At 41.5% G+C, this 15,994-nt stretch overlaps 1 protein-coding gene across 12 annotated transcripts in view; it reads right to left on the reverse strand.

Annotated features, from left to right (window-relative positions):
* Window positions 1-856: 856 nt before the first annotated feature.
* Window positions 857-15,994, reverse strand: part of arhgap23a (Rho GTPase activating protein 23a) — a 57,469-nt gene continuing 42,331 nt past the window's right edge. For 7 of the 12 annotated variants that reach the window (XM_067476002.1, XM_067475999.1, XM_067475996.1 and 4 more), the window contains 17 exons: window positions 12,950-13,105; window positions 11,951-12,062; window positions 11,807-11,834; window positions 11,101-11,238; window positions 10,698-11,006; window positions 10,517-10,578; window positions 10,314-10,432; window positions 9,133-9,251; window positions 8,872-9,024; window positions 8,616-8,694; window positions 8,425-8,498; window positions 8,229-8,318; window positions 8,013-8,138; window positions 7,885-7,926; window positions 6,826-6,919; window positions 4,566-4,597; window positions 857-4,450 (listed from right to left, as the gene is read on the reverse strand). In XM_067476002.1, coding sequence (XP_067332103.1) covers window positions 3,023-4,450; window positions 4,566-4,597; window positions 6,826-6,919; window positions 7,885-7,926; window positions 8,013-8,138; window positions 8,229-8,318; window positions 8,425-8,498; window positions 8,616-8,694; window positions 8,872-9,024; window positions 9,133-9,251; window positions 10,314-10,432; window positions 10,517-10,578; window positions 10,698-11,006; window positions 11,101-11,238; window positions 11,807-11,834; window positions 11,951-12,062; window positions 12,950-13,105 — 3,161 coding nt within the window. In that variant the 3' untranslated portion in view covers window positions 857-3,022. The remainder of the gene's footprint in view (window positions 4,451-4,565; window positions 4,598-6,825; window positions 6,920-7,884; window positions 7,927-8,012; window positions 8,139-8,228; window positions 8,319-8,424; window positions 8,499-8,615; window positions 8,695-8,871; window positions 9,025-9,132; window positions 9,252-10,313; window positions 10,433-10,516; window positions 10,579-10,697; window positions 11,007-11,100; window positions 11,239-11,806; window positions 11,835-11,950; window positions 12,063-12,949; window positions 13,106-15,994) is intronic. The other 5 variants (XM_067476003.1, XM_067475997.1, XM_067476004.1 and 2 more) reach the window with 3 other exon arrangements.

Here is a 15,994-nt window from a genome sequence, read left to right on the forward strand (position 1 = left end):
GTAGCAGAGCAGGGATGGGATGGGATTGAGTCTATATTAAAGTGTACACCCTCAGTTAAAAATGTTCAGAGTATGTAAATGTAAAATAGGTTTATTCTTCATTTGTAACTTAGTCCATAAAAGAAGTGATAGTCATGTAGAATGAGAAAATTTAGTGTGTTTACTATATTTAGATACAGTAATCAGTCAATACATCTTAATATAACACCTTTATAATGATAGAATACACATAAAACCAATTATATAGGATAAAAACAGTGTCTGTAGTTCAGATTAAGTTTGTTTCACGTGCAGAGAAAATCTGTGCCAGAGGCCTGAGGGAGGCCTTGTTAATCTGTTGCCTCTAGAGGGCATCATTCAACTCCTGTTTTAAGTTGTCTGCACTGCAAAACATGAGCCTCATCCACCCTGTGATAGTGTGTCTTGCAAAATCCTACAATCTCAAAAACAAACACATGAAGAAAGGGTTTTGTTTTTTTTAAACATAGTTCATTTTATTTACATCCTATAATCTTGCTTTAAAGCACACATCCATGAGGGAAATGGTTTCAGATGGACAACCTTTAAGTCCAGCTTTTTTCATATTAGTTATACTCAAAAGCAATTCCAAATGTACACAATACAATATGTTACATATTAGGAAAGTATGTACACAATGACTTAAAATACAATGAGACATTATGGAAATCACATTTCAGACACTACGCACCAGTTGTTGTCTTTTCCTTAAGAGTAAGTCAAGAGCTGTTCTTTAGGAAATTAGATGTTGTGTAGTATGACCTAATGCAGCTTTAGGGTAGGGATTAGTTAGGTGTACCATATTCACACCCTGTGGATCACTAGGCAGTGAGAGATGACCTTGGGTTGTGTAAAAAAAAAAAAAAAGCTGAGAGAATACCATGCCTCTTCTCTCTTAGCAGCATCAGTAATAGCTGTTTATGCCTGTGTTAAAGGCAAAGAGAGTGCATAGACATGTCCTTGGCTTGAAGTGGGTTCTTCACAGCCTCTCATTTAGACCGCTTAAGTTTATTGTACACTTCTTTGGGTCAGCGCCTTAGTCCTACTATCGACCACAGGAGAGGAGGGAGGAGACCCAGAAACAACAGAAGGTAATGGAAAGATAAGAACCAAGCATGGCACTGCAGAACTAAAACACATTCCAGAAATCAGGCACTTGTAGAACAAATCTTGAGGTAAGACAAGACTATAAGTTATTATTTTTCACTGGGTTATTTGGTCAGGTGAAAACAAGTCAGTCTCGTGACTTTAGAAGTTACTGTTATATGTGTGTTATTTTCTGATGTGGCTCCACAGAGTCGTGTTAGCAGGTTTTTGTATTCAGGTCCTCAATGTACCGTTTCCCCAGGCAGGGAAGATTTATTAGAGCCTGACCTTATGGAAAACTCTCCATCATGTAACCCCAGCGTAATAAATGTCCATACAAATGAACCCTCAGAGATGCCGTGATGCGTAGATAACCTCAAGTCAAAATGGAGCCGTTTGTTGCACCGCGCCGTATTTTAACAGCCTGTTTAACACTGTTAGGATTCTTCTCGTTCTCTGTTACACGATGGAACATACTTTTTCTTGAGCTCAGTAAATATGAGCAGAGCTGAAGAGCCAATGCTCAGTAATCCCAGACATGAATAACAAAACAAACGATGAGGTCATTCATCACAGTGTGGCACTGAGCTGCCTGAAAACGTCCCAATATCATGTAACAATTACCAGATGACTTCTCTTGCTCCATGGAGTTATGAGATAGACTTTGTACACGTTGAAGCAACATTGTTGAACGTATAATGACCAGATGAACCTATTTATAAGACAGTATCTCATGAGATAAAGGTTTTCTGCACAGTGCTGAGAATCAGAGAGAAAGGCCATCTATGAGGAAATAAGGTACAGGTTTAATCATGTTTATGTCTTCTCCTTTGAACAGGTACACCCAAGAGGTGAAGTCACAATAAAAGTACTTTTTTAAACTTTAATACAAATATATATATAATATATATATAGCAAATATAAAACAACAAAAAAAAGAATATATTAGGAAAACATTTCAAGTAACATCTTGAAAGAAATGACTGTGCACTTGTTCGCACTTTTGTAAACCATAAAATAAAAAAAGTAAAAACAAATATGATAGCATAATATTTATATTTACAAAGTTAACTTAACAAAGCTTTGTACAAATGTTACAAAATAATTCAACACAAACACCTGCACGCTCAGACATGGTCACGAATATTGCCGCGCAAACACACAAACATTAACAAGCAGAGAGAGAGAGAGTTTTTTTGTGGAGTTAAAACTGAGTGTAGCTATTGTTGGTGAATACGTGAGTTTTACTGTTTCTGCAGTCTGAGGAGTAACAGATTAGGAAGACTGATATGAAAAATCAGCTGAAATGGTTTAAACCTGACTGTTAAAGTTTTGTGTCTGTCTCCTCTGGCTCACTGAAATAGGTTTGGACAAATTTTGTAAAAGTAAGTGTAAAACTCCACTTTGTTACAAAGCACCATTCTTTCAAGCAACAGAGGAAGGCTGCACTTCAGTATCCTTCTCTGATCACTTGACAGGATTTCATTTATGAGCCAGGCAGAAAGGAAGAGCCGATGGGAAGGATGCTTGGTTGTTCCTCAGATGAGAATTCTTGGCTGTAACATTTATTGTGAGGAGATTTGTTTATGTCTCTCTATTATTTCCATAAAAGCACACATAGAAGAAAGAGGAAAAAAGCTTTGGCAACACTGGAGTGCCCCTTGTCATGCAAATGGAGCTTTAAAAAAGGAAAAGGAAGCTGCTGTTAAAGACCTGTTCATTGCTACGCTGTGTTGTACCTGGAAACTAACCATAACCCAGTTTTCACTGTTGCTGGTCTACTGACCTGCTGGGAGTCAGCAGCTCAGCCAGACCCAGACCCCCCACATCCCCCCCCCCCCCCCCCCCTCCCTCCCTCCCTCCCCCCCTCCCCCCAAACTGCACTGGCCACAGTGGAAGGTGGGTGAGGTGGCAGGCCTCACAGGTACTGGTGGAATCTAGAGGTGGGTGCTTGACGTGTAGTTGGTCCTTGTTCGAGTCCGTCTGCATCCCGAGGCAGCCCTTGTGTTTTGACCTGGTTTTGACTGAGGGGAGACGGGGAGAAGTCATTCACAGTCAGTGGGGGTCTCTTGTTGGATGCCTCAGTTGGGGAGGCCACAACGGTGTGTCTGCGCCAGGCCCGTCTCTTTCTCCGTGTCTCAGGCGACAGTGGTTTTCGCAGTCCTACGCTGCGCAGGTCATCGGCCGAGCCCAGCAGTCTAACGCGAACGTGCTCGGCCAGGGACCTGCCCCCTGGGCCTGTTGGTGTGAAAGACGCGGCTTCGCTGGGTGGCAGAGCGGGTTTGGGCCGAGCAAAGCGCAGACTGTCCTGGCTGCTGCCTGAAGAGGGGTTGGTTCTGGAGGTCTCTCTCCTTACTCTGGGCACAACATCTGATCCAGAGCCAGCCCCGTCGCTCTGAGCTGCAGTCTCAGACAACTCCATCAGGTCCAGGGACCGAGCCTTGTTCTTCTCTGACTTCAATTTCTTCCTAGCCAATGTGTCACACTGGATCAGCTTGTGGGAATTAAAGGAAGGCCGCGAGTGCAGCCGGTGAGTGGTGGAGGAGGAGGAGAAGGAGGAAGATGAGGGGGTGGTGGAGCGCACCCCTCCTTCACTTCTTTCCGTAGAGTCTGGTGTGTGCTGGAGGGGTGTGTTTGGGGCGAGCAGGTTTGTGGGTGAGAGAATGGGGGGTTTGTAGTGTGTATAGAGGAAGCTGCGAGGAGCTGCTGGTGGTTGTGTGTTCACAGGTGGAGGTGGGTGTTTATCAGGTCTCTCCTGAGTGAGTGAGCGCGAGGCAAAGCCGCTCTCGTTGTCCGTCTCGCTCACCAGCTCGCTGTGCTCGTCATCAGCGTCATCGCCCCTCCCCTCTGACCCCAGACTCCGCCCTAAGGTGGACAGGGTGGAGTAACCAGAAACTATGGAGCGCGCATCCTCTGTAGCTCGCCATGGTGGCCCCTTCACCTCCACCCGTGCGTCCTCCTCTTGTATCAATTGCCTTCCTTTTGCCTCCTCTTCTTCTTTGCAAGTCCGACTGGGAATAACCAACACCACCTCCTCTTGTACCTCCTCTTTATCTCTGCTTTCTACAACTTCCTCATCTTCCTCTTCTTCTTCATCATCTTCATCTTCATCCTCTTCTCCCTCCGCCCGAGGAGCAGTGTCCCCCACAGGTGACTCTGCCTCCTCTTCATCATCTGCCCTGAGATGTCCAGCTTTGACCGGCTCATGCTCTGAGTCGTCATCAGTACTGCTGCCCACGCGCCGGGCGTTACGCCGCTTCCTGCGTTTGCGGCCCGTAACAGCTGACATAATGGAGAGAGTCAGGAAGTCTTTAGCGGTGAGATCTTTCTTTGACCCCCAAGACCCCTGAAAAAAGAAAAGGAAGGTTACAGTGAGGCTGGTTTTTATTCTATGAGAACTGTGTTTCCTATTTTTTCTAGGAACAATCAGAATAACCTTGTACCGTGTGAGGAGACCTTACCTTGGATTTAGCTGAGTCACTGTTGGTTGAGTCTGGGGAAAAAAAAAAAAAAAAACATCAGCAGGTCAGAGAGACCCATGTTCATGAAAGTGTCATGTTGGAGGACACAGAGGCAGTAGGACACTTTTTTAAAAAGACAGAAAACTGTGTTGCTCTGTGTCTTCTCTACAAACTGTAATGTTCACCCACTACAACACGGTTCATGCGGGTTTGGCTACAGTCACAACATATTTGGAAGATTCTGTTTGTAGTGAGCTGAGCAACAACAACATTTTATTACACAAGAAATGCCTCTACTGAATTTTAAGGAACTTCCTCTGTGCCTTCTGACCATGACAGACCCGAGCACAAAGACAAGGACTTAAACACTGGAGGGTGTGAAGAGAGGAGAAATTTGGGATTTTGGGAAGCAGGGTTTGGTGTTGGTGGGGAAAACTGCATTAGGAAACCACAGCACACACTGATGACATCACTGAAAACAATGATGATGTCAATCAGTGAGAAAAAAAGCATTGGGAGGTGTAAAGGCAGAAATAGTAGAGAGTGTGAAAAGAATCACATTCCCTAACAAACACCAATGTCGGAGAAAAACATGTAGTGTATAAATCAAAATCTTTTTACAAGCCCTACAGACTTTGATAGGATTGGGGATCTTATAAGTGGCTCTAGATGGAGTTGTTTCTTATGTACCAGTGACATCAGCTCACAAATGGTGGTCGTCATGTTTTGTCTGTGTATCTGAAATTTGTACCTCAGATCCTACACAAGTGATGTCAAGTATGTTTCAGCTCAGGTTGAGAAGCATCCTTTCAGAGTAAAATGTCTCAGCAACAAACATTTTGACATGCTGTGGGGTCAATTAGGAAATAAAATGTTAACGTTTTAAAAATACTGAAATATTAATTGTTAGAAGAACACCAACAAAAATTTACTAGTTGTGTGAATCATTTAAAAAGCAAAAATGTAACGTATAGTCCAGTCTGATTACTCTGCATCATTGCTGATGTTAACAACCTTTTGACAGAAAACTATTTGAAGATGTCATATCTGAGAAATTAATAAATTTTTCCTTCCAAGTGTTTGAATAATCTCAAGCTAACAACCTGATGGTTTATGAAATTAGTTGATTGCCCTCTACACTACTTGTGATTATCAAACGTCAGGTCAGAAACAGTGCCATCTAGAGCCTTTTTAGAGCTAGAAGTGGGGTTAGGAGCCTGATGATTGTACTACATCAACCAAAATTGCCCATATGACAAGTGTTTAACAACAAGACAGGCCACCAGTGAAGGAGTTGTCTCTTAGTGACAGTTTACATATTCTCCAGTGTCAGATACAGTGGCTTTAACAGGCAGAGAGCATCCAGTCATCCGTTAATGCATTAGTCAGACTGGGGCGACACTAAAGTGACATGTTTTTACAGAGACTGCCGTCTGACACTGAGAGTGGGACGTTGACTTTAAGGAGGGTAATGGACACCATGTAGACACGAACCATCACCAACACTCTCTGTCCCACACAAACACACACACGCATTATTTCACTTTCACAATACTGTATAATGCACTGACTCTGTTGTGCGTGCACACACACACACACACACACACATATTGCCAGGGGAGTTCCCTCCTACCGCAGTGGCTGCTCCACAGGCTCAGCTAAGAGAAATGCAGAAAACGTACAGAGAAAGTGAAAGATGAGCAACGTGGAGGAAAAAAAAAAAAGGTCAGCAGAACGGAGAGAAGTACAAGCATGCTATCAAACACAGAAACACTCCAAGTGCTAACGGATGTTCATTTCTAATGCTGCGTTCCAGTTCTGTTGGAGAGTAGGGAATTCTGGCTTTAACTGGGACAAACTTTTAACGAGGAATTTCAGTCAAGTGAGGAATGCAGCTGTCTGACCTAATGCCAACTGTAACACTATCAACATGTTGTGAAAAAAGTCTGCAAGTAAGAAATTAATTTCCTCACAACCAGATTAAAATTAATTTGCTTGTTAAATTAAACATGTTCTAAACTAAAAACTAAATTAAACAAACGATTTTATATGAAGACAATTCTGGCCTTAAAGCTGGATTATTTTTCCTCAGATCACTGTGCTCAGATGGCGATTGTGACACACTAGTGGGGAATTTCCTTCTTCCACGTCTAAACGGAAAGCAGCATTAATTTTGGGTCGCCGGCTACAGCCACCCGAACGCCGCTGGTCACCTAATCTATAGCAGCAACTGTGTGAGAGCAGCAAAGGCGATGCTCACCCGAGGCCTCCCCGAGCAGAGCAGTCCTGCCGATGTTGGATAGCAGGTGGTCGATGTTGGGAGCAGGCTGGACGTCCTCTGTGTCCACTGGTGTCTAGATGGATGGACGCGAGACAAGTATATTCAGTTAAACAACAAAAGCCTGTGATTTACACAGATATTAAACTGGGGCTTCCAACTAAACAGAAAACTGTAAAAAACTAATCTCCAAGTTGATGAATCATAATAAAAATACATAGACTGATTGCTGCATATTGAATTTATACTATGGAAAATATTAGTTACTGAAAATAGATCACCACACTTTCACACAGATTCATACATGATGGAGCATCTTAAATGTAAAGTGATGTGATTTTTTAGAAATATAGACTTTGAATGGATGTCTAAGCTGTTTTATTCTTTATCTGTGCTCTTTATTGCACAAGACACAAGATCAACTTTCACTGTGACTGTCACCTCAAATTTTAAGATTTGAGAAGTCACCAGTCATTTTTAGGTCAGTTAGTCTGTGTTTTTCTTTTCTTGTTTTTCATGGATTTACAAGGTGCAACTCTTCAACACACCAGAACACAGCACATTGCTGCACTGAAATCCCTTAAAAATACACATAAATCTAGATGCATTCAGAAACCAAAGAAACAACTTGCTAGTGGCAGATTTATTTTTGTTACAGAAAATATTATCTGGGGCTGCTGTGGATCATGAGGTAGAGCTGATAGTGCACCGACTGCAGGGAATCCAGCTTCTTCGAAATGGCCTTGAGCAAGACACTGAAACCCAAGTAGCTGTGTGTGTATGTAACTAAATGACTAAATCTAAATGTATTTGATGACTCGTAAAATGAAACTAGTGAATCTTTGCAGAGTTATTTCACACCTTCATGAAAATATTTCTATTTAATGGAGTCAGCAGTTTTCTTCTACAACATAGTGTACTTTTAGAGCAGTCTTCAAAGTTACTTTTGCCCCTCTGGTTTATTTTAAATCACTAGTAAATCAATTAATGTGTACATCTGAGTAAGTCATGCACAGTCACAAAACAATATGTGAAACATACCTTTTCATCCTTGTCTAGCTCCTCAGTGAAAAACCAGATGCACTTTAAGAATGACAGAGAAAGAAATATTTAACATGAAATGTTTACGATTTGAGTACAAGTGTGTGTCTTTGAGTGACATCTCTCACATGTTGGATGAGTGTCTCCACTATCTTGTAGCGGTCAGGCATGTGTGTGACCATGTCTTTCATGTTGTCCTCAGACGTCCGCACCAGGGTCGGTCCAAACACCAGAGCCAGGTTTCGAGGCTCCATCTACACAAACCAGATAGAATGACAAAAGAGATTAAAACCCCGAAATAACACAGTGAGACGTGATTACATTTACAAAGTTTTTTTACACACCTTGTTTTTGTCTGAGTTGTCTGCTACAGTTTTCAGGTGATTAACCAGGAACTTCAAAGTGTGGTAATAATAATCTGGGAGGTCTCTGATCTACGAAAGAGAAAAAAAAAGAGAATGATGATAGTGTTAAATGTGTTGAACCTTTTAGAAATTTGCCATACATGCAGATAGATGATTCCCAAATACAAACACATACCAGTTTCTTCATGGTTTTCAATCTGTCTGATGCATTTTCCATCCGATTGGCATCAATGAAATCATTGTACTTGTCTGCAGAATTTTAGAAATATTAAAATACATGTCAAAGAGGAAGTTTTGATTCAATTCAATAGCAGTGTGATTCAGTACAGTAGGTGTGATGGCTTGTCCTAACATGTCTGGACTAACCGTTGGTGAAAAGTGGCTCCGGAAGTTTCCTGAAGAAGGATTTGAGTAAACTGCTCACAACGTTGAGGTCCTGCCACTTCTGTTGACAGCACAAGGCCAAGAAAGGAGTAAGACATCAAAGTATTTCAGCTTCTGCATCTTATCGAGTACAGCTGAATGAAATCTGTTTGTTAAATGGTTTATCTGGATACTTTTTCCTTTCTGTTTTGATGGTTTTCCTCACAGTTAATGTGCATGTATGCTTATTGTTCCTCACCTCCTCTGCAGGGTTGATGTCAACACCTTTGTTGAGCTGGTCCTGAAGCATTGACACCATGGCATTATTCCCAGGAACTCTGTAGATTCCAGTGTATTCCAGACCCATCTCCTCCACCAGGCCACAGCAGATTTCCACAATCATTGGTATGTACTGAGACAGAATAAAGATGCACGCAGAAATAAAATTCCTGAAATACTATCAGCAGAAATGTTGTTTTAGTTCTTTATTCAGCTGGAGAAGAAGAATATTGTGGCTAACCTTGTTGTTTGCACCTGGCTGACATTCCTCCAGCCTCACACCGAAAGCTTTGGGCCCAGCTTTCTTTGCCTTTTTCATGATGTTGATTCCCCACGGAGACTTAGGAGGACTACTCTCATCTGAGGACACATCAAGCACAAACCAAGATTTCTCAGCTTTTGGTGTGCGTTTGTGTGTGTAGACTATAACACTATATCACACTATCACAATATAATCTGATATTTTATTATAACATATTTATGTGATTGCACCAGAAGACGCCAAGTTTGCTCATGCAGGCTGTTTACTAAAGGTAGTGCCCTGAGAAATGTAGTTCCTGTAGCAACGGCGACATAATCACAAATCATCCAAAAGCAGAAATTATTTCTTCCTCCCATCAATGATCTAACTGGCTGATATCACTAACAGAACTGACTGAATTGATAACATCCAAAGCTGTTTACAATGAGAGACAACAAATAATGATATAAGTGAAGTGTGTATGTTTGGAAAAAAAATGAAGAACAAATTTTAAAAACTGATGTGTGTCAGTTATCGTTTGGAGTTTGGATGTGGAATAAGCTCCATGATGAGTTGAAAATGTGAGACTCACTTGTGTAATTTAAAAGAATCATAAATGATAGCCTTAATAGTGCTTACACGGTAGTAGAGACTGAATATGGGATGTGAAACAGAGAAGTTAGGTGGGTTTGGTGCAGCTAATTAATGTGAGTGAATTCAGCTCTCTGTGTACTGTTAATTTAACAATTGTAAAATGATGATGTGTATATGGTATCTGTGTGTGTGTGTGTGTGTGTGTGGGGGGGGGGGGTACAGGTATTTGTGCATCTTGGAGACACTACAGGCTTTGACAGAAGGTCAGTTTTTGGCATCTTTGGTGAAAAATGGTTGATTTTACAAGTATCTTGATTCTTAAATTTTGCACACTAACTTTAGGTGAAAGTTCATATTCCGGATCTGTGGCTGTAGTATTTACAATTTTGAAAACTGCTCTAATTATCTTTTGTTGTGTAGTCTCTCTCTTGTTTCTAATTTCCATTTGAAAAGTGAGTGAGTAGCAGATTAACTGCTGCAGTTAAAGAAGTTGAGAACCCTTTTTGCACAGTGTTGCACAGCCCTGTGTTGCTCCACTCTCAGCACATTCTGCTTATATGGTACATATTTCTTTCTCCTACACTGACCTTTGCCCTCTGGTTTTGGTGAGCGTGGTGCTCCAACAACATTCTCCGTCTTTGCAAGCAGAAAGGGAGGCTTCATGCGGTGCATCTTGGGAGAGGAGTCTGGTTTGCTTCCTGTTGGACTGCAGGGGCAGATGGAGAGTTGCATTTGAGTCTAGCTTTTAGTCAAACATATCAATATACAGCTGCTTGAAGAGAAGACTCACCTCTGCTTTCTGTAATCATTCAGTTTCTTATTGATAAGGGCCTGTCTGGAAAAGCCAAGCTCCTGCAACAAACAAACACATTTTAATTGTTATTCTGTGAAAGCATCTTTTCCAAAACAAAAACAAAAAACATACAAACCACACATGTTAAAATCTAACAGGTACAGGTGTGGCATCTAACCTCGTTGTCTGTCTTGCTGTTCTCACTGATGACCTTTATCCAGTCCAGCATGTCCTCTCGGTCCTCCGCCTGCAGCAGGTACTCACAGAAATCCTGAGTGGTCAGTCGCAAGGCGTGCTTTCGCTTGGTCTCGCTGTACGCGATGTCCACCAGGCAGCCTCGAATGCTGATTGGCTGTTCATCCTCAGCTGCTCCACCGATTGCAGCCCCGCCGAGCACTGCCTCCCTCTTGTCCTTGTAGAGAAAGAGTGAATGGGAGCGAAGCACAGAGAAGACTCGCTTCCATGGACGCATGCTGCTGCCCACCTTCTGCAAAGGAAAAATGAAATATAGGGTGAGTCTTTGCTGGCTTTAAATGTTTTTCTTCCTTTAGTTATGTTCTAATGAGCCCTGGTTTGATCACCTTGCCCTTCTCTGTGAGGATCTGTTTGAAGTGCAGCCATCCTTCTCGCCGTACGTCACTGTACGTAATATTTCCCAGCTCTGAGGTAGAATGGCGCTTAGACCGGACTTCCTCTGCTGTCCCAAATTTGGCCACAGACTGGAACACAGACATGAAAATGATATGCAACCTTTGAACAAACAGACTAACAGAAAGCCACACCTGACATTAAATGTCAAAATTTGGTTATGAAATTTTGTTCGCTATTAAAATTTTAACAGAAGTAATTGTCACACTGCATTTTAAGTCACGGGGAAACATTTCGAGGGTTTTATGGCTAAAGTAAAACCAGAATTGTGACTCTCAGTTCCCAAGGTGAAAGGAAGCTCAGACAGCATTTTCTGTACATGGATCACTTAGCTCAAGATTCTTTTGCAGTTTTAAAATGGCCACTGTCCCTGTAATTTTGTCTTTCCACTGTAGTAGTAGCCACCTTTGATGTAGCCACATCAAATATTGTAATATACAATTTCTTAAAAAAGTAAATGCACTGTAAACTCATTAAATTCACCTGCAAGAAGTTCATTTTTGTTCATTTCTTTCTTTGTTTCATTTTTTAACAATGGTAACATGTGAATCTTACAGCCGGTAATCTGGCCTGGCTAAGATTATAAAGAGTAAAAAGAATATGTCAATAATTGTTTGAAGCTGTTAAAGAAGAACTCACTCTGTCTGGGAAAGTACTCTTTGCTCTCCTGTAGACAATAAGAAAACAAATGTCAAAATGTCTGCAAATGTAACTTATAGGAAAATGTATCATAATAATCATAATAATTTGACCAAGGAGACAGGCGGTTATCACATTACTCACGACAACACTCTGCCTTCTTCTCTGAATGTGTTGAGTCCTTCATCACATGACTTGGAGCGCTCGGTGGTGATGGCTAGAATATAGGAGGAACGGCGACTGGATTTAATATTGCCTGCTCGATGAGAGGATGAATGAGTGGAGAGAGAGCGAGAGACGGAGAGAGAGAAAGGAAGAGAAAAAAGAGAGACAGAAAGACAGAATGTTGATGTAATGCCAATCACCGGAGTGGACAGTGTTGGATTAGAAGATGGGGAGAGTGGAAGCAGGAGGTGGTGGAGATCAGGGGCCTTGAAGGGCGAGTGGCACAGTGAGAATGGACGCTGGGGTGATGAACTGGAGCGGTGGGTTAAATTAAATTCTCTCTTTTTCTCACCACTGGCATGCAGATATAGCCTCTACAAATACAGACTGGCATGCATTTAGGCATTTGTTTAAAAGACATGCAAATGAGTCCAGTTTAAACCAGACTGGGAGTAAAATAAAACAAAACACACCAACTTTTGGTCTTCATGCGCAATTCGCTAGATAAACAACCCATTAATTTCTTTGGCTATGACATGCAATCAAGCATGCACAAATGTTACAGCACTGCTAAAAACCTCATTATCCAAGTATGTTAGTCTATTATAGATGCACTAAAGGTTTCAAGTTTCAATGTGTTTATAAAAAGCACATTGTTTCAAGAATTTGGCAGAAATAAACAACAGTATTTAGAATGAAAACCAGTCTTGAAACCTGTTGATATGTATAAATCAGGTCTGCAGATTTTTTCCATTTTATTTTCAACAAAAAAGATCAGTAATAAGTAGAAGTAGTAGCAGTGCAGAAAGCAAATTTAAAAACTTAGCACAGCAACCAGCCAGGAGGATTTTAAAATCTCATGCACACTTCATCAATCCCTCTCTGAAGGAAAAGTGCACTGCTCTACAAATCAGACACTTCTCTGCTGCATGCAGTGGGGTATAAGGGAGGGGAGGGCTGGGAGGAAGGGGAACTCACTGCAGTCGTGTGAGAAGAGCCTAGTGAGGGGGAAGGTGAAGGTGGGGGAAGCGGGGCTGGTGACCATGGCAGGCGCTGAACTCATGCCGCTGGACACCACAGAGGACGCTGGCACGTGGCGGGCGCGCAAGTCGGCGCCAGGACTGGTTGGCTCATCTGTGGGGTAGTAGGTGGGGGACAGAAGAAAAGGAAAAGATGGAAAAGAAGGAAAAAGGAAAAGGGGAAAGTGTTAGGTGTTAGAGAATATGGTCAGAAAATAAGAAGAGGGAAAGGGAAAACCCAGGGGTTAGATTAGGACAAGGCGAGGAGACGAGAGGTTTTTAAGGTAGAGGAATGATGAGAAACTGCAGGGTTACCATCAGATAATGGACAAAAGAAAGCATTTTACAGTCTCCACTTCTTTTAATAGATCACTCCAATCTTTCATTCCTTTACCTGCAAAATCAGCTCATGCAACAGTCTAACAATGGACACTTCTATTCATTTAGTCAAATTAACACTTCTGGCAAGTTAGACCAACACAAAAACTGATGCTTAAATCTGTAGACGAGGGTGCTAAAGCCAACTGTCTAAGAAGAGAAACAAACTATAAATTCCATCTGACAAAAAAAAGGACAGAATGTTATGCTGGTAGATGGGAAAACAGGCAAACAGTTTTTAGATAGTACGGTACCTGTGTCTCCTGTTGCCATAAGAAGAGCTATTCCGTGGCTAACAGAGCTATTCCGTGGCTTTTGTCACATAGATCTACTGGTTTCAGGTTTCAGTTCTTTATGAAATCTAAAGCAGTGTATGATCTGATACATGCAAGGCAAAGTGTCACAAGTACAAAAGAGAACATTGTGGGTAGGTTAATGGCGACGTTATGCTATGTTAGTGTTTTGTCAAAAAGACAAAAGGAATACAGCCGTTTTATATGAAAGTCATATAGGTTATGAGTCTTCAGCTATTTCAGTGGTAAAGGGATATGAAACTGTAACACGCATAAGCTTGCATGCAAGCCCACAGAGTCCTGTGCTTCCTGACAGAGAAGATCAGAAATCTTCCAAATGCTGTATTTGCATGAAGTAAGGAAAAGCTGGATTTGCCACTGAGATTCTAAAGTGTCAGGGCTAAAACGCTATGAGGTTTGCTCCATGTAGAAACAACAGAGGGCAGCACAGGATTAGACAACTTTGCAGATTGGAAGCACAGACAGTCTGAGTCCACCCCCACAGACCACCACATAGTCCATTTTGAACATTGTTGCTAGGGTTTCTCTGGGTTTCTATTTCACCTCACACCTGATCTGGTTTCATTTTTTTTGTACCTCTCTGCCCCTGCATCTTTTTCTGTAACCATCTAACCTCCTCCTTTCCCATCACCACTTTTGTTCATTGTTGGCTCTCTTTCTCTCTGGCTCTATTCCATCTCCAACCCTTGGTGTTCTATTCTTTACTCCTGTGCAAACTAGTGCCCTGCATAAGGCGGAACACATTCCCAATCTGGGATGAGGAATCTGCCTGTTTACAGCATGGCCCAGAAATAGCTGGGCTGTGGGTTTAACAAAGGCCGTCATTAACAGGCAGCCAGAGAGTGAGCCCAGAGCCATGAGACACAGACAGACCAGCAGAGGGGAGCAACATACTGCACCATACTGTTACTCTCCATCTATCGTAGATCATATATGGAAGTCAGCAAAGATTACTTAGGTAAGAGAGGTGAAGAAAGAAGATGGATCATCATCAAAATGGATTATTACAATTTTCCTTAGAAACTCCTTGTACTTGTACAGGTGTAATAACAATAAAGTTCTATCTAATCTAATCTCACCAATCACTGAATCACATAGCAAGCTTTATTTATAATTTTTTACAGATGGAGCTAGGGTAGCACCTCCAACATGTTTGTATTTTCAAATTAATTGATACAAATATGTTTTTCAGCAAATGTGAGCAGATCTTAAATGTTTCTGGTAACACTCTACAGTGAAGAGTGAAATCAGAAAAAAATCTGAATCAAGCAAGGAAATACCGGTATGGCTCCAACTAATGTCATGGTATTTTTATGTTTTTTGTTCATTCCGTCAGTTATTTTTTGCTACAATAACGAATTGTAATGAATTTGGCCTATATAATAGTGAAAAGTACAGATCACGGTTACTTAAGAGTGAAGGGCGAGTTGCTGCTTTTGTCCAAAACCTAAAAGCAACTAGTACCATTTAATGTGTGGTTAAAACAATGAATCAATGAGCAAAATAGTTGCAGATTCTAGTTGAGATTGGAACTGGTTAATGAACCAATTGTTTCAACTTTACTAAGAAAAACAATAAATCTAACCAAGCAGGTTTTGTTACTTCCTAATTTTCTACACTCTGTGCTACAGTTTTACTTTGGATGCTACCAGAAGATTTAGTTCTTTGACCTAGTTAAACAGAAGGAGATAAAAGAATATGACCGAGAGCCAGAAAATCTGACAAAAAGGACAAGACATGGTGGATGAGAAACATTTTAGAAGCAGAAAATCCACCAGAACAGAAGGTCTCAGTCCTGGCCTGATGTGTCTAGGGTCCAGTTAGTAAAGGCAGACATAGACTGGACCCCCACAGAGTCACACTCACAAACCCCTTCATCTTCCAGAGCGGCACAATAGCAGCATTGAGAGTGAGAGCAGAGTGTATGGACCCCTACTGTTCCCCTCAAGAACCAGCACAAAAACCTCCTGGTAACAGACTGGGATTCATGTTAAAAGACTCCAAGTGGGCACAGAGTAAAATATGCATTTGTTGTTAGGCCACTTTGTGCATTATTCACTTTATATAGAGCTACAGAAAGAGAAAAATACATGATTTTCTAAGAACATATTTGTCATCAGACAAAATACGTCTTGGTGCTCACTACCTCACAGACAAGAAGGCCAGTTGTATTTTTTAAATTGCATCCTTGGGAGACTAAGATCATATCAGCAAATCTGACAGACAGAAAGACATCAAGACAGTAAGAAGTAGAGAAAAGCTAGTTTTAGTCTATGTGGAGAAACTAGTCTAGTTTCAGTTATATGGTGATT

The sequence above is a fragment of the Channa argus genome, chromosome 15 (assembly GCF_033026475.1).
Source record: "Channa argus isolate prfri chromosome 15, Channa argus male v1.0, whole genome shotgun sequence".
Classification (NCBI taxonomy): Eukaryota; Metazoa; Chordata; class Actinopteri; order Anabantiformes; family Channidae; genus Channa; species Channa argus.